Below are 21,907 nucleotides of genomic sequence, written 5' to 3'. Positions count from 1 at the left end.
GTCTGGGAGACTTGGGTTCCTATGGCAACTGACTAAACAATGGCAAAGGGCATGTAAGGTGGGAAGATGCCCGAAAGTGCCTCTTGAGGACGGTGAGGCCAGGAGTGGGATGAGGGCCTGTGGGTCCTGCCAGAAGCCTGCAGGGCTCAGGGGCCCCTCTCCACCCCAGCCTTATCTTTAAAACGAGAATAATAATCGCCTTATGGGGCCACGATGTGCGTCAGAGAGCCAGGTCCTGAGTGGGACTTGGGCCTGTTGTAACTACCACCGTCACCACCGTTGTCAATGGGGGCAGTTGTTTGTGGGGACTGAGTGACCACGGCGAGGATCTGGGGGGGGTGTCTGGTTTCTCCAGGGGCTTTAATACTTGGGTGGTTTCTCAGGGATACAGGAAACGATGGAGGCAGGAGGATGTATCAAAGGACCCTTCTGGCCCTGGCATCTTTGCAGTCGGGTGGACGTTTGCAAGTTGACTTGACCTTGGGTGGTGGCCTTGAGGCTGACGGCTCTGTCCTGGGGGACGGCAGTAGGGAGCCCTGACATGCAGTTCCCTCGTCCGACTTCCCCTCCAGGGTGTGTGTTCCACATGGTCAAGGGCCTCATGGAACCCTGGGGCCCATCACAGGGCTGGGACAGGGAGGCACACAGCTCAGGTTTATTCAGGGGATGAAGAAGGACAAGCGCCCCCAGAGGCCCTGCTGGCTTAGCTCCTGGTGCCCTGTAGCCCGAGTTTGCAGAGCATCCCCTCTGAGTCTATGGCCCAGGAAGGCTGGCCCCTACCTGCTGTGGCTGGAAGCAGCTGGTGGCTTGAGAAGTAGCGTGGAGGCCCGGAAGATGGGTGCCCCCGGCTGGGGCCTGGCAGACTGAGGGCTTCCTGATCCCCCTTTCTGGAGCCCAGAGCTCTGGAGTATTGGGTGGATGTGGTATATCAGGTAGACGGGGAGAAATTTGCAGGGTATGGCCTCAGTCAAGTTCTGTACCACTGGGTGCAGATGGGCCTGAATCCTCCTGCAGACTAGGGGCAACTGAATCCATTCATTCATTTAACAAGTGTTTATGAGACTGACCACACGCCAGGCACTGTTATAGGTGCTGGGAGAGAGCAATGAGCAAAACAGACAAAACTCCCTGCCCTGGTGGACCTGACCCTCTAGCAGGAGAGACGGACAATATCTAACAGTATGATTAAGAATCAGAGCAGGGCTTCCCTGGTGGCGCAGTGGTTGGGAGTCCGCCTGCCGGTGCAGGGGATGCGGGTTTGTGCCCCGGTCCGGGAGGATCCCACGTGCCGCGGAGCGGCTGGGCCCGTAGGCCATGGCCGCTGGGCCTGCGTGTCCGGAGCCTGTGCTCCGCAGCGGGAGAGGCCGCAGCGGTGAGAGGCCCGCGTACCACAAAAAAAAAAAAAAAAAAAAAAAGAATCAGAGCAGACAGTGCTTTGTGACCACCTAGAGGGGTGGGATAAGGAGGGAGGGAGGGAGACGCAAGAGGGAGGGGATAGGGGAGTATATGTATACATATAGCTGATTCACTTTGTTACACAGCAGAAACTAACACAACATTGTAAAGCAATTATACTCCAGTAAAGATGTTAAAAACAAACAAGCAAACAAAAAAGAATCAGAGCAGAGAGGCAGGGATAAGGAGAGTGTGGGAGAAGGTGGGACAAAGTGCAGCATTAAATAGAGTGATGGGCGGGGGGTGCTCACTGAGAAGGTGACATTTAAGCAGAGCCCTGAAGAAGGTAGAAGAGTGAGCCTTGTGGATATCTGGGGGAAGAGCATTTTATGCAGAGGAAAAGGCCAGTGCAAAGGCCCTGAGGCAGGACAGCCTGGCAGCTTCATGGAACATCAAGGAAGGTCAGTGTGGCTTGAGCATAGTGAGTGAGGACTGAGCCTAGTGGGATGGAGGAGGTGCCCGCGGGGGGTGGGGGGGCCGAGGGCAAATCAGGAGGTGCTTTGCATGCCACTGTGAGGACTTTGCTGTGTGTGATGGGAACCGTTGCTTTGGAGCATAAGAACAACGTGATCTGTTCTGAGTGGGGAACAGGCTGGAGCAGGCACAGGTGGGCTTAGGAAGCTGCCCAGCACTCTAGGAGGGTGCAGGGGTGGCAGTGGAGGAGGTGAGAGGTGGTCTCGAATGGATTTCTTGTTGGGTTCGAGAATTTGGAAGCATAAAAGCAGGAAGCTTTGGGGGAGGCGGGGGATTGAGGATGTCCAGAGGTTTTCAGTCTCTCCTCTCTGGAGCCTCAGGGGCCGCGGCGGGAGTGGAAGGTTTAAACACCGTGGCTCGGCACCACCCCCGGCCACTCCCTTTTGTCCTTCCTCTGTCTGGAGTTCCACGCGAGGTCCACTGAAAGGGCTCTGCCACTAAAACAGAGCTCAACAGCCACTGCTCTGCTCCAAGCCCTTCATGTTGCAGATGGGGAGACTGCGGCCCGGGGACGACGTGCCCAGGGTGGGTCACATGGGAATCAGTGGAGAGCTGGGATGGGAGTCCTGGGGCCCAACCAGGTTGGTCTCCTGGCCAGTGGCCCCCTCCCTCCCGCCGCTCCCCACTCCAGCTGTTAGGGGGTGCTGTTGCATAGCCGGGTGGCCCCAGCCCACTACCCCACTGGTCTCTCTCCTGAGCCCCCGGATGCTCTCCTCTCTCCTTTCTATCAGTGATGTGCCCAAGGGCGCTGAGACCTTCAGAGTCTCTGGGAGCTCCGGGGTGGAGGTCTTCATGGTCTACAACACAGCACAGGTGACAGAGCCCACAGGCGAGGCCCACTGGCCCCTGGATGCCGGCGTGGACGTGATCATATCTGTGGACGCAGCCAGTAAGGCTTTAAACGATCTCAAGGTAAGAGGCTACTTCCCCACAGAAGGTAAGAGCCCCCCACAAAGCACACCCCGTTCACACACCACCCCCACTCAACCAAACCCCACAAGGCTTTGCCACCCACGTCCACGCGACACATCCTGATACAGCTCAACAGACACCCAAACATGCAAACCCACCCCAATGCCCCAACGTCACACGCACACATACACGAATGCTCCCGTAAAAGCACGGCCTTCCTGCTCGCCCCCTCAAATTCACAAACACCCCCTTTAACACAGCTTCACACAGACCCCAAACGAGCCACCCACTCCTGTGCAGACAGGAGTCCTCGGCAGCACCCATACACACATGCACGCATGTGGACACAGGTACATACCAGGGTGTGTGTCTCCCACCTAAGGAAGCAGGAAGCCTTCTCCTTCACAGGGGATACCCTTCTCACTCACCCTCAGGCACCCACCACACACACAGCGACCCCTGATTCATTGATTCAGCCTTTTCTCCAACGACACCAAAAAGGTGGGGCCCGTGCAGCTGTTGAGAGTAGGGGCCCTGGTGCTCAAATCCTACCTGAGCCCCATCTACTGGGGTCATCCTGGGGGCTCACTGAGATGGCCCGGGTCGAGCCCTGGCCATGGGTTCTCGGGCATGGGGAAAGCTCTGTGAGCTTGGGCTGCTACTATGGGGTGGGGGTGGGGGGTGGTCATTGTTCCCATTTTACAGATGAAGAAACAGAGGCTTAGAGAGGTTGAATAACTTGCCTGTCCCTAGTGACAGCTGTCCCCTCCCTCATTCTTTCTCTCTGACATCTCCAGGGGTTCCTGAGGGTCTAGCTGCTCCCTCTGGGATCCTCCCGCACCCCATCTGGCCCTCCTTGCCCCTCAGCCCAGCCCCGGGAGCAGAGGAGGCATCCACAGCCTCTCCAGCTGGAGAAGGGGGCTCTGGATCCAAGCTGGGAGCCCGTGGGCCTTGGGCCTTCAGCAGCAGGGAGTAGCTGGGCCCCCCATGCCTCCCCTGCCTCTAAGCAGGGCCGCCGGAGTGTCCCCTCACTCCCCCTGTCACAGCCATCTCTGAAGGGGCGGCCGTGCTGGCTTAGGGCTGACCATGTCCCCACAGGTGAAAGTCTCCTACTTCGGGCAGCAGAAGGGCGGTGCCCTGGGCCACAGTGTGCTCTACCTCACTGGCGCCGGTAAGTCCCACCTCCCTGGCTCTCCGTACATCCACCCCTCCATGCTGGCTGCTTGAGGGTCTTAGGGGAGCCCCCAAGTGCAAGGCCCATGGACATCTTCCTCCCCCATCGAGGAGCTTGGCTTCTTCAGAGGCGGTTCATCCACTCTAGAGCCTCAGGGGTGGAGTCCCAGCCATACTTAGGGCCATAAGAATCTGGAAACTGCACTGCCCATGGGTCACCAGCTAGACCCACAATAGGCCTCCTTCATCCAGAGTCTGTCTATCACACTCACTGGAACTTCAAGACATCACTAAACCGTGGAGAGCCACGTGCTACCTTCGGCCAGACCCCGGCAGCTGGCCCTGAGAACTGCAGAACCAGCACCTAGAACCTCAGGCCTGATCCTGACCTCCAGAGTCAGGGCCCCCAAGAGCTAGCAATTCAGCCCACATAGATGAGTCAAAAATTCAAGAGCCAAAGCCTTGGGTCCCTCCAACACCCAGAACCACAGGGGGCTGCCACAGGGGCCTCTCAGGTGTTGGGTGTGGTCCCCAGAACAGGGCTTCCTGGTTCTCAGGGGCTTGTGGAGGGGCCAAAGCTTGCCCCGACCTGGACGTTATGGTACGAGGGTGGGACTGGGGACCCCTGGTAGCCCCTCTACATCTCTTTGCAGACATCTCCCTCGACGTCGACACGGGCCGCACAGGCAAGGTGAAGAGGAGCCACGGCGACAAGGTGGGGCTCTCCTGGTTACCCCAAGATGGCAGAGTTGACAGGCAAACCTGGGGGTGGTCCTGGGGTGGAGTGGGCTCTTCCTCCAGAAGGGTGATGGATTCCTAGCGTCTGTGGTATCCAACAGTATCGGGAAGCCATCTGAGGACTCCCAAATCATCATGAATGGGCCTTAACTTACACTGTATGATCAACATGCTGTGTGACTCCTGGAAAACAGCTTACCCTCTCTGGGTCTCTCTTGTGCCACCTTAGAACTGGGATTGGTTCTTTTTCTTGAGGCCTTTTCTATTTCCTGGGCTGTATTTGGACCCCCAAGCATGGTAGGTGACTTGTCAAGTGACTGACAGATCCTGAAGAGTGAGGACAAAGATGGGGTGGGCTCAAGGCATTATCTCACCGGATGTGTCTCCCATCCTGGGAGGGTAGAAGATATGATTTGCAGGGAAAGACCCCAGAGAGGAAGCCTGAATCATATATAAGACTTTGTGGACAAGATGGGGTAGGGCTGCCACGGATGGCTGTGCAGGTTGTTCACTGCACAGGGTTGCTTGGGCAAGGTGGTGGGTGGGGCCTATGATATAAATCATGTCTTCGGCTCCGGTACAGAGAAGCATCTACCCAGAGGGGTGAACAAGAGTGCCATATAAGTTAGCAGTGGTCCTGTGAGGTCCCCCAGACCCAAATTTGAATCCCATCTATGTGACTTGGGGTTCATACCCAGAGCCTCTTTTCCCTCTTCTGTGAAATGGGGAAAATAAGCCCTGCCTTGCAGAGTCTGGTGGAGATAAAGTAGAAGCACGTCAGGAAGGGGACTTCCCTGGTCGTCCAGTGGGTAAGACTCTGCACTCCCAATGCAGGGGGCCTGGGGTTCCAACCCTGGTCGGGGAACTAGATCCCACATGCATGCCGCAACTAAGAGTCCGCATGCCGCAAATAAGAAGTAGGTACGCTGCAACTAAAGATCCCACATGCCGCAGCAAAGATCCTGTGTGCCGCAACTAAGACCCAGCGCAGCCAAATTAAATAAGCAAATAAATTAAAAGAAAAAAAAGGAAGCACATCAGGAAGAGCTTTGATCACGGAGGCAGGGTTCCAGCCATCTTCCCCACCTCTCAGCTCAGACTATCTTGCAGGGCCTGCAGGATCTCAAGTGAAAGTCAGAGAAAACTGTGGGACAGGCCCCAGGAGAGGACTGGGATGGGGAGAGTCTCCCAGGAATTCTCCAGACCCATCAAGGTCAGGGCGAGGCAGTCTTAGTCTGCCGGCAGGACCAAAGCTCAGCAGACTGGCAAAGGCCATTTCTGGGTTTGGCGCCATCACCCTTCCTCTTCCAGTGTGATGGCTGGGAGGAGCTGTTGTTCAAGTTGTTCACTGCACACGCGTGGAGTGGTTCTGGGTGTAGGGACCTGGAACTCCATTCCCCAAATCTACGATCCCTCTATAAATCTTTAAGCAAACCCAGAATACAAAAGTCTCCAAGTTAACAAAGCAGACAGCTCTAGCCATGTCCAGAACCCCGTCCCAGAGACCCCTGGGTCCCACTGACCCTAAGGCCTCTTGCTTTGCCACAGAAAACCTGGCGCTGGGGCCCTGAGGGCTGTGGGGCTGTCCTGCTGGTGAACTGTGACCGGGATAGTCTCAGGTCCAGGGAGATCGACCTCGTCAGCACCCAGCTGACATCACTGGATGGTGAGCAACAGAAGGGGTGTATGGGGTTGTCCAGGGTGATGGTGTGGGATGGAGCAGGATTGTCTCATGGGCACCACTCTCTCTAGACCTGCAGGACATGGCCCCAATGGTGCTGAGCTGCGATGGCCCTGATGAGCTCTTTGACAACCACAAGCTAGTCTTGAACGTGCCGCATTCTGATTCCAGGAGAGTGGGGGTCTTCTGCGCTAGGGGTGAGTGGCCTGGAGGGATCTCTTCCCTCCCTGCTCCATCTTCTGCTTCCCAAACCATTCGTCTCTTATCCACCTCTCTCCCTCCTTCTATCATCATTTTGTAACTCTCACTACCACTTACAAACAGCCACTCCATCAGGACACGACATATCGCCCAAGAAAGAGGTTCCCAAACTAGACCCATTTTACAGAGGGGAAAACTGAGGCTCAGACACGTGAATTCACTGCCCTAAGGTCACACAACCAGTTGGGGATGGAGCAAGCATTCAAAGCCAGTCTCTTGGGCACCAAAGCCCCTCTTCTTTCCACTACCCTTGCCCTTTCTCCCGAGCCCATCCTTCCTCTGGTCGGTTAGCATGGAATGAGTTCTCGATGTAAAACAAGCACTGTCCAGGCTGGGTGGGGTGGAGGCAGGGACTAGCAAAGCTGAGGCCCAGGCCTGCCTTCAGAATCCAGTTGTTCTGACAGATTATTAATCAAAGTCTGTGGATTAAAAAAAACCAAACAAACCAGCAAAAACACTAATCCTTAACCCTGAGGTGCCCTTACTCATTTTCATAAATCACAAGAGACCTCTCATGCCCCTTCCTTCTTCCTCTTCATCCTCCTCTGTTCAAACTGACTCAGAACTTGTCCCAGCTAAATGAGCCTGGCAGGGACCAGAATGTTCCGACGGTGGAAGGTTACCCAGGAGTCCGGCTTGGAAACACTTATTGTGATACCAGAACATAAACAAAGTCTCCGTAAGTGAGCTGACAACATTTCATGGTGTAAGAGAGTGCCAGGGTGGCGCTTCCCAGACAACCCTCAGGGGAGGGGCAAAGGCGACGAGGCCAGAACTACTATGTGCCAGGCGATATTTTTTAAAAATTGAGATGAAATTCACATAACATAAAATTAACCATTTTATTTTATTTACTTAATTTTTTTATAAATTTATTTATTTTTGGCTGCATTGGGTCTTTGTTGAGGGGCGTGGGCTTTCTCTAGTTGCGGCGAGCGGGGGCTGCTCTTCATTGTGGTGAGCGGGCTTCTCCTTGCAGTGGCTTCTCTTGTTGCAGAGCACGGGCTCTAGGCGCGTGGGCTTCAGTATTTGTGGCACGTGGGCTCAGTAGTTGTGGCACACAGGCTCTAGAGCACGGGCTCAGTAGCTGTGGTGCACAGGCTTAGTTGCTCCACGGCATGTGGGATCTTCCCAGACCAGGGCCCAAACCTGTGTCCCCTGCGTTGGCAGGTGGATTCTTAACCTCTGTACCACCAGGGGAGTCCCCAAATTAACCATTTTAAAGTGAACAATTTAGTGACATTGAGTACATTCTCAATGTTGGGTAACTACCACAAAATTTCTAGCTCTAAGACATTTTCATCACCCCCAAATAAAGGCCTGTACTTATTAGCAGTCACTCCCCATCCCCCAACCCCCAGCCCTAGGCAACAGCTCATCTGCTTTCTGTCCCTATGGATGTACCTATTCTGTGCATCTCATACAAATGGAATGATAAGATATGAGGCCTTTTGCGTCGGGCTTCTTTCACTTAGTATAATGTCAAGGTTCATCTGTGCTATAGCGTGTATCAAGTCATTCCTTTTTACGGATGAATAACATGCCAGCATATGGACATACTACATTTTGTTTATCCATTCATCCATTGATAGACATTTAGGTTGTTTTCACCTTTTGTGCCAGCTGCTTTTACTTCCTTGTCTAGTTTAAAGCTTACGCTGACGGCATGAGAAACGTAATATGAGCCCATTTTACAGATGAGGACCTAAGGCTCAGAGAGGTTGAGTCATTGAGCTGAGGTCACACAGCTTGCACACGGCAGAGCTGGAGAGGAGTCCAAGTAGATCTTCTGCCCCTACATTCCTGGTCTCGGGTTTCCTGTCCTCGCATCCTCGCAGCCCCACACCCCTGTCCCAGCACTGGGCCCCCAGTGCTGACTCTGGTTCCCCCTAGGTGGGAATTCTCTCTCAGACTACAAGCAGGTGGTGGGGCCCCAGCATCTGTACTATGAAGTGGAGCGGCATCCGGGGGAGCGGAAGATCAGCTTCTACGTGGAGGGGCTCACCTTTCCCGACGCTGATTTCTTGGGGCTGGTCTCTCTCAGCGTCAGCCTGGTGGACGCCAATGTATGTATGGCGCTGGGGGCTGTGATAGGGGATGAGGGGCTTCAGGGACCAGCTTGGAGGCTCCAGGGCTGGGAGGCTGGGGGCTGCGGGGTCTTGAAGCCTGATGGGGCTCCCTACAGGGCCCATTGAGTCCTCATTTTCCCCCCAGACCCTGCCTGAGGTGCCCCAGTTCACAGACACCGTGACCTTCCGCATGGCCCCCTGGATCATGACCCCCAACACCCAGTGCCCCCTGGAGCTGTACGTGTGCAGGTGAGGCTTCGCCCCTCCTGCAGCTCTCCCACCGTCTCTGGACTCATAGAGATAGGAACAGAATGCCGTACCAGGCTTGGCCCTGCACTCATACTGGACGGATTCATTGCAGGCACCCACGGACACAAGCTGGGAACGGGATAGCAGCAGCCTGGCTTGGACCTGTCAGCCCCACCGGCTCTGAGCAGCTGGTTGAGGTCAATGGCTCAAGTCCAGCACACCTGCCCTACCCTGTCCTGCATGTAGCAGCCCCAGAACATCTAGGATTTATTCCAGGCAGTGGGGCCAGGCCCCGTTCCGACTGCCGGCAGCTGCAGGAGACCCAGCCTTGCTCAGATGTGGGTGCCCTCCTGGGCCTGCCGAGAACTCGGGACCCAGACTGCAAGACCCACTGTGAGCCCTGGCCCAGCCCGGGTCCCTGGTCCTTCCACCCTCTCTCAGAGTCCTTGTCAGGCCCTTGATGGGCAGGTGAGCCTGGATCGGCAAGACTGCTCCAGGCCTCTGCATCAGAGGTCGGACCACTGGAAAGGGCCATAGATGACTTGGAACATAAGTCAAAAGGCCAGGAAGGGTGTGGCCAAACAGGTTTGCTCTGCTGAGCTGGGCCCAGGCGTTCAGAAGGGAACTCTTTCTTTCTGTTTGCTCACCAACCCCACCCTGACTCCTCTGTTTAGGCCAGTTGTGAGAAACAGGAGGAGATGGGGCTACCTGCCCCCTCACTACCACCTTAACCAGTGAGATTCAGTCCCAGGTCACCTTCTCCAGGACTTCGGTGCCCTGCCTTTGGGCTCCACAGCCCCGGGCCTGTCCCTCCCCTTGCACCTGCCACCTGATGTGATCTGGGGACATTATTTGTCTCTGTCATCAGCCCATGAGTCTCTCTAGTGCAGAGACTGGGTTTGAACCCCTGTGCCCAGGGCCCACACGGGGCCTAGCACAGACCGCATCAAGGCCACCCCATCTATCCCCTGCCTCCCGGCCCTGAGGCCAAGGTCACAGTCAGCCGTCATTATTTCGCTCCCCTCTCCCTGTGTTTCGCAGTGTCGTAGACTCCCATGGCTCAAACGAGAAGTTTCTGAAAGACGTGTCTGACCTGGTGTGGAAAGCCAACTGCAAGCTGATCGTCTGCCCTCGTATTGAGAATCGGGGTGACCGCTGGATCCAGGTGGGTGCAGCAGCAATCCTGGGAGAGGAGGGCAGCCCGCGAGGCCTGAACCCCATCCTTTACACCGGCTTTGGGAAAGCTGGCCTGCGCAGGCTCCTACTGGCCTCCGTTTCCCTAGAGAAGCCAGGCCGGCCTGGGTGCCAGGACTTAGGGTGGGGGGCGTGCAGTCTAGGGGAACGCCCCCCGCCCCCCGCCACTGCCTGCATCGCCCCAGTCTCTCCTGCTTCCCTCCAAGTGCTCTGGTCCCAGGCAGAGTCCTCCTCTGGCTGCGGTCCTGAGAGGCCTCACTCCACCTCTGTTCCCCGGCCCCTGCACCCTCCAGGTCTGGGGGAAGATCCACTGTCCTGCCCTGCCCCGCCCCGGGCCTGGGGGGATTAAACCATTCTTAATACTATACTGAGGCAGTCACTGTGGTCTTTTTCTCTCCCCTCCCAGGACGAGATGGAGTTTGGCTACATCGAGGCTCCTCACAAATCCTTCCCAGTGGTCTTTGACTCCCCCCGAAACAGAGGCCTGAAGTATTTCCCTTATAAGAGGATCCTGGTATTCGGCAAAGGGCAGAGCGGGGAAACCGTGGGTGGCTCCTCCTAGAGGATTCTCCAGTCAGTCTTGCCTGGTCCTAGTCCTTTAGGGGCTACAAAAGGACACGGGTCGTGGGTTCTGGCAAATGGCGAGTTAGTGGGAGGTTTGGGAGGAATATGTAAATGAAATGCAAATCTCATGCAAATCACCCCTATTCTGGGAGGGACAGGCCAGCAAAGTCCTCCTTGGGGTCCTTCCTCTCCCCCAAGGGGGAGTGAACAAAGGAGTCAGCTCTGGGGAAACCAAACTGCCTTTTGAGGGCAACGCACCCTTAGTGAGCCCTCGTGGCTCTTGCTTTTGTGAGCCAGGTCCTCTCTTCAGGTAACGAACGTTTTTGGGTTTTTTTTTTGGCGGTACGCGGGCCTCTCACTGTTGTGGCCTCTCTCGTTGCGGAGCACAGGCTCCGGACGCGCAGGCTCAGCGGCCATGGCTCACGGGCCCAGCCGCTCCACGGCATGTGGGATCCTCCCGGACCGGGGCACGAACCCGTGTCCCCTGCATCGGCAGGCGGACTCTCAACCACTGCGCCACCAGGGAAGCCCCACGAATGTTTTCTGAACACCTACTGTGTGCCAGGCACAATGCTGCTTCTATACACAGGAGGGCGACAGGAGCCACTCCAGCAGCCGTGTCCTGAGTTCCAGGTCCTCCCTCCTAGCTTTACACAGTTGCTCATTTAATCCACGTGGACTCCTATGGATAAGTATGGATATCCATACTCCTATGGATATTATTATTCCCTCTTTACTGAGGCTCAGAGAGGTTAAGCAACTTACCCAAGGCCACACAGCTAGTTAGCAGTGGCACCAAAACCAGAGGGGCTGCCTCCACGGCCCCTGAACTTTACCGCTAGGCTAACCCACCTTTTGAGGTGGGTCCGGGTCCCAGAACTCACGTCTCTGCCTGTTTACTGGCCCCTGTCCCCCACCTCCAGGACAATGCCAGGGTCTGGTGGGGGATGTGATGGGGAAGGTCCAGGAACTCATGGGCACACAGAGCAGGGGCATTTACCCCAGCCTGGAGGGATCAGGGAAGAGTCCCTGGGGAGGTGACAGTGAGCTCTGTGGGGTGAGTCTGCATCAACAAAAGGCCTGACCCCAAACCCTGGGCTTGACCTGGCCAGCGCCTTTTCCACTGTTCTCTGCTCTGTCTTTATCATTTCCTTCCTTCTACTTTCTTTAGGTTTAATTTGCCGTTCTTTTCCTAGCTGGAAACGGAAGCTAAGATTTTTCAACCCTTTCTCTTCTTAATATATGTGTTTAGAGCTGCGGCAATTCCCTAGAAGTGCAGCTTTACTGGCATCCCCTCAAGTTTTAACGTGCTGTGTGGTTTTTACCTTTCACTTCAAAATACTGTGTAACCTCCCCTTTGATTTCTTCTTTGACCCATGGGTTCTTTAGAACTATGTTGCCTCATTTCCCAACATTCAGGGATTTTCTAGTTATTGTTCTGTTATTGGCTTCGGCTTTAACAGCACAATGCTCAGGGCACCGGGAGGATGTGTGAAAAGTGAATAGCGGTTGTTTTTCAGGGAGTGGGATTCCCCCAGGAGCACCCCTTGCTCCCCTACCCCAAGAGCTGTCTCTTCCTTTTCTAACTGACCCCTCCTTCTGGGGGTGGGGGGCTCTCGATGGTTTTCCCCTAGGGTCCTGACTTTGGATATGTAACCCGGGAAATCCAGTTCGCTGATGTCTCTGGCCTTGACTCCTTCGGCAACCTGGAGGTCAGCCCGCCGGTCACAGTGGAGGGCAAGGAGTACCCCCTGGGCCGAATCCTCATTGGCAGCAGCTTCCCCAAGTGAGAAGCCAGGGAAGGAGGGTGGTGGAGGTCACGGGAGGGCCCGGGGGACCCAAGGCAGCATCCACTCTCCAGCACCCCCTGCCTCCACCGCAAACACAATTCTCCAGTCTGAAAAGTGGTCTTAAGTTCCTGCATGGAATCCTAGAATAGAGTCCTAGAATCACAGATCACAGAAAAGATCACAGAATCTTAGGAAAAAACAAACTACTGGCCCACGGTCTTTTGCCCTGCCTAGTATTTTATGAGCATAATTCGTCACCAACATTAAATATACATATATCAGGAGGCTTCATATAAAAAGCCAGATTTCTGACTTCTTTCGATACATCAGAAGAGCCGGGAGGTCATATGTAATCCAGGGCAGAAGTAGGAGATGGATCCGTTGACCTCTCCAGGGAGGAAATAAAAAATAACTGCTGTCCTAGCAACAGCTAGAAAGGGTGCAGCCGTCACCACAAGGCTGCAGGTCAGGATACCAGGGTGACAGAGGTAACTTGACAGGTCCTACCCTGGACAGCTGTCATCTAGCAGGAAACAAGGTATTTAGGGTTTAGGGCTCAGACAGATGACAGCATCTGCTAAATCTCCCGAGTGGGTCCCCACCCAGCCTGTGGGCAGTCGAAGAATGGGGTGTGTGACACAGGGATCCTAGTGCGATCCCCTGCTTTCTGCCTAAAGATTAAGCCCGCCCCAGGCCCTGGAGGTTGCCTTCCGGTTTGTGTGGGGCTGGCATGGAGCGCAGGCGTGCCCCAGCTTGCGTCCCCAAGCCCTGGCTCTCTGGTCTTGGGCCCAGAGCAGCCAGGCAGTCCTGGGAAGGTTACCCAGGCTCAAGTGGTGACCTTGGTGGCCTCACGGCTCTGGATCAGGTGAGGTGAGGCTTCCTGGCACCAACCCCAGGCATGAAGCTGGGTGCCCAGGCTGGGTGCCCGGGGCTGAGGTTGGCCAGGACAAGAGGAGTGCACTCACCTTGCTGCTGACTCATGTGCAGAACTACTCTGGGGCTGGATCCTGCCCACAGCTCTGGGGGCAGAAGGGTCTTGGGACCTCTGGGCCGTCATTCTGTGCTTCCGGGAGGGATCCGGGAGGAACGAGCACAGGCTTTGAAATCTAATGGATGTGGGTTCGAGTCCTGACTCTGCCACTTATTGGCCACATGATTTGGGGTACATCACCTAACTAGTGCCTACCACAGGGCCTGGAACATAGTAGGTGCCTGATTAACTCATTTAGAAATATTTATTGCATGCCTACCATGTGCCAGGCACTGTTGAAGGTACTAGGGATACATCAGGTGACAAAGATACATTATTAAATGGGCAAATTATTTTATACGTCATCCTTCAGTGTCCTCCTCAGTGAAATGGGCTTATAAAAAAGTCCCCGTCCTAGCTATATAATAGCCGTTACTGGGGATAAAGGATTCACATTGACCAACTCCCGAATGCTTGGGTATTGCTTAGCTGGACCCCTGGCAGTGGATGTGCCTTGAAGTAGGTTGGAACTCAACGGATAAAAGTTATTGATCACCTACATGCCATGAACATGGTGCTTCACCCAGGTTACCTCCATTAATTCTTACAACAGCCCTATGAGGTTGAGATGACTATTATCCCCATTTTACAGATGAGGAAGTTGAGGCTTAGATAAATGAAGTGAATGCACTAATTCATGCATTCATTTATCAATTCAATAAATATTTATTGAGGCTTCCTATATGCCAGGTTCGGGGCCCCGTGCTGGGGATAAAAGAAATGTTCTGGAAAATCCCAGGCTCAGAGCAAGGACCCCGGATGGGAACGTGTGGGGGGTCTCTAGCAGAGCTGGGCCTCACTCCATTGGCTATTGTGTTGAAAACCAGGAACAAAGCTCTTGGTGGACAGATGGAACCCTGAGGCTCAGGGAGGGGCAGCTACTGCCTAGGACCACACAGCAAGTTAGGGGAATAGTCAGAATTCAGATCTCCTCCTTGGACCCCGAATTAAAACTTAACATCCAGGCTGCTGTCCTGTGTTCCTGTCTTGGCTTCTGACCTTAGCAGTGAACAAAACAACCTACATACATCCTAGCGGAGAGAAACAGACAATAAGCAAACATAATAAATAAGTAAATCATCTAGTATGTTAGGTAAAAGAAGTGTTGGTGAGAGGCTGACATTTCCCTGAAGGAAATGAGACAGTTAAAGATGTGGCTATTTGGGAGGAAGATGTGCAAGGGAGTGGAAACAACTAGTGCAAAGGCCCTGAGGCAGGAGTGTGCTGGAGACATTAGAGGAACAGCAAGGAGGCCAGTGGGGCTGGAGCAGAGGGAACAAGGGGGTGTGGGGGGATGAGGTCAGAGAGCTTGGTCCGGCAGAGTTCAGATCATGACATGGACCTGTTATTTTTACATACATAATAGGGTTATCATGGGGATTAAACAAGACACCCAGTGTGAGGAGCCTCAGGCAGGCGCACAGCAGGTGCTCAGCAAATGCCCCCTCCGTTCTCTACTATCTTGGGTTCTCCAAGCTCTGCTCCCCACATTTAAAACGATCTTGGAACAATTCTGCCTCCTGGTGGCAGCTTTGATGTGACTCAGAGACCAGGTCTCATGCTTCTCAAGGCTGGAGTCATCTGGTCCATTCCCCTGCCTCCAGGCAGAGGGCTGCAGAGTCCCAAGGAGGGACTTAAAATAACAGAAATTTAAATATTAAATATTAAAATATTATATTAAAATTAACAGAAATACAAGAAAAATATTTTCCACACTCCCATCCCCTGAATCAAATCAGTGTTGTCTTGTGTCACTGCTTGTTGGGTCTCCCTTCTAGTTTTGTTGTTATATAGACTGTGGACTCTTACACAGCTGTTCAAAAGCTTTAATATCATTCACAAATATTTTTGAGCATCTATTCTATAAGAGGTGCTGGGGATACAGCAGTGAACCTAGAGAAAAATCCCAGCCCTCCTGGAGCTTACATCCTAGTGGGCTGCCAGGCAATAAACAAGATGTCAAGTATGCCAAATAGTACCAAATGCTGTAAAGAAGAATAAAGGTGGGAAAGGAGTTGAGGGGTTGTTGTTATTTCCAAAGTCCACATAGAGAAAGAGGTGACATTTGAGTTAAACCTGAAGAAAGTGAGGGACGTGGGGAGTGGGCAACAATTCCCACACTTTGGGAAACACTGGACTAAGCAGGGTTGGGGGGTGGCTTGCCAGGTCCCAGTTATGTTTTGAACAAAAAGCTTGGTGCCTTGGGTAAAGAGTCAACCTCTCTGAGTCCCAGGAATTGAGACGGGGGTCTTCAGTTCCCTTTGGCAGATGGAGGGCTCTCATTTGACTCTCTTTTGCAAGAAGGGGTGGCAGGACCTTTCTGGCCTTGGGGAGGATGCTTTCAGGTGAGGGAGGGACAGACTCTCTTGGGTGACACTCAGGCTGGACAGCGAGTTCCTGGGAGCACCTGGGCGCTGGGGCCAGGAAGCAGGGACCAAAGAAGACCCATTCAGAGGGTTGACAGTGGGCAGGGAGGGGCTCAGGAAGTGCCTGCAGGGAACCAGCACACAACAGGCACGAGGTGACCCTGCTCTTTCCCTCCCTGGCCAGGTCCGGTGGGCGGCGAATGGCCAAGGTGGTGCTCGACTTCCTGAAGGCCCAGCAGGTGCAGGCGCCCGTGGAGCTCTTCACTGACTGGCTCTTCGTGGGCCACGTGGACGAGTTCCTGAGCTTTGTGCCCACCTCCGACCAAAAGGTACATCCCCTCTCCTCCGGCCTGAGCTACCCCTGCCCCTCCCTATCCTGATGGGTCAGGATAGGGCAAAGCCACCTGAAACTAGCTCACCACCTCTGTCCATAGAGAGCTTGGAGTCAGGGTACCCTCTGGGCCGGGAGGTGTTATCCGGGGGGGCTTCCTGGAGGAGGTCAGAGCCCAGGAGGGAACTCGTGCCCAGGGTCAGGAGGGAACTCGTTCGCTCACTTCTCGTACACTCATTCTCACGCTTACTGGGTGTTTGTTCTGATCCAGACCTCTCAGTCAAGACCCAGGACTGACACTGGTAATAACTGGTAACATTTGCTGAGCACCTGTGAGGTGTATGTGTTTTAATGCATTTAATCCTCTAGCAACCCCATGAGGTGGGTACTATTACCATTTCCTCCATTTTATAAATAAGGAAAATGAGGCTCAGAAGGGCAGTTAACTAGTAGGGTAAAATTCAGACCAAGATTGTGGGCTCGGGACCAGCAACGTTAACCACTCACTGCCTTGCAGAGGTGATCAGGGAGGGTACAGCCCGCAGGGAGCAGGCGGCCTGGGAGGGGAGGCCTCCCAGTGACCAGCGGTTGAGTTCCCTGGTGTACAAAGTGGGGAAGGGCTTCCAGGAAAAGAGAAGGTCATGGACAAAGGCCTGCAGGTGTGAACCGGCTTGGAGGATTGGGGGAAGTGCAGACAGTCCTCTGTGGCTGGTGGGGGGGATTGAGGGGGGTGCCATGTGCAGTCTGGCCTCTGAACTCAGGCCCCTCCTGAGTTTGGGGTTTCCTGCATCGGGGGAGAACCTGTGCACTGAGCTGCTTTCCCATCCTCTGTGCCAGGGCTTCCGGCTGCTCCTGGCCAGCCCCAGAGCTTGCCTCAAACTGTTCCAAGAGAAGAAGGAGGAGGGCTACGGGGAGGCGGCCCAGTTTGACGGTGAGTGTCAGTGAGCCCATCACCCTGCCAGACCATGCCCTCTCGTTGCCAGCCCTGGGCACCATTGATGCCTGGCATGGCTGCGCTCTGTTTACAGGTCATTTGTCTGCCAGCTCTCAGCTCAGAGTCCATCACTGATTTTCCCAACACCTTCATATGGGAGCAAAGGATGAGGGCTCTCCCTTTCTTGGGCCAGGGATGGAAGCCGGGGTGGCCTCCTCCACACACTGGGTTGTTCCTGGCCACACCCCGGGGGAAGAAAGGAACAGGAAGCCGTGAGCCTTCCCACGTGCCTGTCCGTGCATGCACTTTCCTGCTCTTACCCAATCAGATCGTTCACCCCCTTCTCCTTACCCCTTTTCATGGAGGAGAAAACTGAGGCTCAGAGAGGAGAAGCGGCTTGCCCAGGGCTAAGCGGCAGGGAGCAGCAGGGCCAGGGGCTCAAGAGAGGGAGGGGTGAGAAGCCAGGAGGGTGGTCGGGGCCCCTCTGTGGACCTTCCTCGGGGAATCGACAGACCCTCCAAGGGCCTGGTTGGCCCCCTTGAGCACCTCCCCCTTCCCCACCAGGGATCACAGTGTTCTCACCTGAGGCATGGAGCATTGGAAGGGATGTGGCATAGCCTTCAGCAAAGATAGACCTGGATTCAGATCCTGGTCTTGCCACTTGCTGGCTATGAGATCAAGGATGTGTTCTGAACCTCTCGGTGCCTCCATTTCCTCTTCTCTGAATGTGGGGTGATAACTAACCTGACCTAGCATTGTTTTAGAGATCAATAATAAATATAATAGGAGGCCCAGAGCATAGTGGGTGTTCAATAACGGTAGCTCTTCTGTAATTATTAGGCTCTGCGCTCAGGCGTCCTTTCCCAAGGAGTTTATAATCCATCACCAGGATTTACTTGCAGCCAGAGCTTGGTCCCATCAGGGTTTCCAGTCTCCGGCTTTCTCTCTCCTGGCTTCAGACCCTGGCGCTGAGCTGGGAGAAAAATCCTGGCCTGGATTCTGCAGCCCAGGCTTGAGGTGGCCCCAGGCAGTATTCCCTGAGCTGGCTGTGGTCTTCCTTCTCTTGCAGGGTTAAAGCACCAGGTGAAGAGAAGCATTAATGAGATGCTGGAAGACAGACGTCTCAGGAATGACAACCTCTATGCACAGGTGAGGGGGGTGGAGGGTGAAGCAGCCCCAGGAATTGCCGGGGTGGGGGTGAGGGGTTCAGCCCTGGGCCTCTGGCTCTCCTGGGGGCTGCTGAGACCTGTGGGTTGGGTAGGGCCTCTGCTCTTGGGAAACCCACAGTCTGATGGAAGAGACACAGCCGTGCCAGTCCAGTGGGGGAGATCTTGCCCCCATTCTGGGGAAATGATGAGTTTCAGCGGAAGTAGAATTGAGTTCCCCGAGAGGTCTGGGGAGATGGGAGAGACGTGGTGGGGGAATGGGGCCCTGTAGGGGCGAGGGCTGGGGTGGGTGGGAATCAGGGTGACCTGGTGAGGAGATGGGGTGGAAGGAGGTCTCAGGAAGGGGCGGGGCTAATGCCTGCCACGTGCCTGGTGTAGGCCTGGCATGGAGTCCCGCTCAGTAGATGGGAGGAGGCCCCATGCTTCTCCCCAGCGGTGCCCGACACTTTTCTCGTAAACAGCTGAGCTGGGCAGGAGCATAAGCACTGCTGTGGTTGGGAGAGTGTGTGGTGACGGCAAGCACTTTTGCAACCAGAAGCTGCCTGGATGCAAACCCCAGGTCCACTACTTCCTAGCTCTGTGACCTTGGGCAGGTCACTTGAGCCTCTGTTTCCCCATCTGCGGTAGCAATGGCACAAAGCTGTTGTGAGGATCAAGCAAGCTAAAGGGTGCAGAGGGCACCTACGTGTCGGGTGCACAGGGCCCGACACGTAGCAGGTGCTCAGAAACGTTGGATCCTTCCTGGCTCCCTGGGTACCTGTGCCCCTTCTCCCACCCTCAGAGATGCATCGACTGGAACCGGGAGGTGCTGAAGCAGGAACTGGGCCTGACGGAGCGGGACATCGTGGACATCCCCCAGCTCTTCTTCCTGAACGACTCCTACGCAGAACCCTTCTTCCCCGACATGGTGAGAGTGTGGAGGGAGGACAGGCCATTTGCATCCTTGGTGCCTGGAGGGGTCCTGCTGGGCGGTCAGTTGGGGGTCCAGAGGAGAAGCCGTCCCTATCCAGGGGCAGACTGGCAAGGAGGCTGGGACGGGCCCTGCGGACCTCGCCAGTGTTTGCTTTTGGGGGCAGATATAGAAAATCTCCATCGGTAGTTCCCAAGCAGGGTGATTTCTCCTCCCCCTCCCCCGCCCCGCCCCGGGCACTTTGATAGCCACACGAGGAGGGTGCTACTGGCATCTAGTGGGTGGAGGCCACAGATGCTGCTAAACATCCTACAGTGCACGGGGCAGCCCCACAACTAAGGGCTTCCCCCCCGCAAAATGGAAAATGGAAGCGTGGTTTGGTTCCAGCGTTTCAAGCTTTCGCTTCTGGGTCTCAGCTGCCTCTTCTGTTCTGCAGGCTGGCACCCCACTGTCTGCTCCCCAGAGGGATCCTGAGTTGGGCAGGGGTGACAGGCGGCAGCTGCCACCCTGGCTGTCATTAACTCAGGCACCTGACAAGCAGATGAGCAGATGTGATCTCACCACTGTGGCCCCTGGGAGGGGTCTGAGCGATGCTACTGGCACAGCCTTGCCCACAGTGCCCAGTAACCCCTTGGGAAAGGATGTCGGGGCATTGGCAGCAGTGAGGGGTGGTTCCCTAGGATGGGAGACCCTCCCTCTTCAGCCTGGGGCCTTTACTCGAATCCCTGTCATTGGACCAGCCAGTGAATCCCGGGGTCCTGATTGGAGGGCAGCGTACAGGGTCGGGCTTCCCCGCCAGGGTCGCGTTCACTCCTGACCCCTCGCTGTGAGGTCCCTGCAGAGACCTCGCGAGGCAGGGCTTCACAACCTTGGTTCTACCGATATTTGGGGCTAAAGAATCTTTTGCTCTGGGGGTTGTCCTGTGCATCGTAGGATGGTTGCAAAATGCCCTGGAGGTAAGAGCGCCCTGGTTGAGAACCCCTGCTCTAGGACGTTGCTGTCCGAACTTTCTCGGGTGATGGAAATGTTCTACGTCTGTGCAACGTGACACGGCTGCCGCCACATGTGGTTACTGAGCGCTTCAAATGCGGCCAGTGTGACTGAGGAGCGGAGGTTTCACTTTCCTTTTAATGTCAGCAGCCACGTGTGGCGGATGGCTACCGTATCAGACAGTGAAGCTCTAAGGGGTGACCTGCCTCTGGTTCTGGCTGAGCGTGGGGGAAGTCCCATGACCGTGGTCAGCCCTGGGCTGTGGCCTTGCCCTCCCCTGCTGGGAGCCCCTCCCCAACACACAGCCCTCGGTGGGAATCTCCCAGCTTCAGTCCAGGCCCAGCTAGAGGATCCCAGCATGTTCTCACTGGAGGGCCCTTAGGGAACACTCAGTTAAGCCCTCGTTTGTCAGAAGGGGAAAGAGGCCCTCGGAGGAGAGTGGTTGACTTGCCGGGGGTCTCCAGCGAGCAAATGGAGCGACCTCCAGTCTCCTGAGTCCTCATCTAGGAGGAAGCAGAGCCAGGCTGGCAACGGTCCTGAATACCACTTCCTGTTCCTCTCCCTGCCCTTTGTCCCTGTGTGTGCCCCACTCCCACCCCCCATGTTCTGGCCCATTAGTGGCAACCAAGCAGGTCAGGGCCAAGGCCATGTGACTGACCCCCACGGGACCCTCCAGCTCCATGTTGGTCCCAGCCGTGGACGGCCCTGCGGGGCAGACTTGAGGGTGAGGGGCTGGGGTGTGGAGAGTGTAAGGGCAGCCCACCCTACACTGAGATGACCCAGTGAGTCGGAGTGTCCCCTCTGAACACCAAGGACAGCTCCTCTGGCCATCCACTGGGCCAGAAGTTACCTCTAAGGAGCCTCCATACCCTGCACTGGGCAGACTTCCCTTCCCTGATGTTAGGGCCCCCTGCCAGGTCCCCCAGCCAGGGAAGCAGAAGTGCCATTGGAGATAAACCCAGGTGCCCCCAAGGGCTCCCAGGCCCTTGCCCCAACTCCTTAGCACCCCAGGCAGCCACAGTGCTACACTCTGGCAGAGTAGAAGGAGCACGAGCTTTGGCATGAGTTAGACCTGAGTCAGATTTCAGTCTCCCTGTTCTCTGGCTGTGTGGCCCTAATTGTATTACTCAACCGGTCCAAGTTATGGCCTCGGAGGGAGGCTGTGAGGTTTACGGATGCTATATCTGGCACGTAGAACATGCTCAATAAACGGTAACAATTATCAGGGCTTCCAGGAACGGTTGAGCTTGGTGTGTACTGCACAAATAAATGCACCACACCTGCGACATTCACACGGTGGACCTTGTAGTTGGATACATTTGCTGTACAAGTTTTGGCAGATAACGGTAAAATCTTGTTCTAACAAAGTCATTATAATCTACTTTTCTGATAGGTGGAGGAAAGTGTTGGAGGAAGGGGTGACTTTTATTTATATGAAGTTACCGTGTATGTTACTGGCAGCCCTGCCTGTTATTAATCCTCTCTTCCAACTACGGATCTGTGTCTTTTCTGCTTCCATAGACCTTAGTTCTTGAGCGAGTGCCAGCCTTAGTGGCCCAGAGATGCTGGCAAAGATGGGACAGGCCCTGGGGATGGGTCTGCCAGAGCCAGAACCCAGAA

General features: G+C 55.1%; 1 protein-coding gene across 1 annotated transcript; it reads left to right on the top strand.

Moving 5' to 3' along the window:
- Nucleotides 1-2,660: 2,660 nt before the first annotated feature.
- Nucleotides 2,661-19,294, top strand: PADI1 (peptidyl arginine deiminase 1; the record flags this gene model as incomplete). The annotated part of the gene is made up of 14 exons (XM_028487387.1): nucleotides 2,661-2,841; nucleotides 3,940-4,012; nucleotides 4,668-4,729; nucleotides 6,301-6,418; nucleotides 6,505-6,630; nucleotides 8,588-8,760; nucleotides 8,909-9,012; nucleotides 10,054-10,177; nucleotides 10,613-10,720; nucleotides 12,405-12,556; nucleotides 16,141-16,285; nucleotides 17,125-17,218; nucleotides 18,291-18,370; nucleotides 19,169-19,294. Coding segments are annotated over 14 exons (1,666 nt in total), but the record flags the coding sequence as incomplete, so codon positions are not given.
- Between the last annotated feature and the right edge of the window lie 2,613 nt (nucleotides 19,295-21,907).

The sequence above is a fragment of the Physeter macrocephalus genome, unplaced genomic scaffold (genome assembly GCF_002837175.3).
Source record: "Physeter macrocephalus isolate SW-GA unplaced genomic scaffold, ASM283717v5 random_1814, whole genome shotgun sequence".
Taxonomy (NCBI): domain Eukaryota; kingdom Metazoa; phylum Chordata; class Mammalia; order Artiodactyla; family Physeteridae; genus Physeter; species Physeter macrocephalus.
Note: the sequence above shows the minus strand (reverse complement) of the source record. Positions and strands in the feature narration are given on the sequence as shown.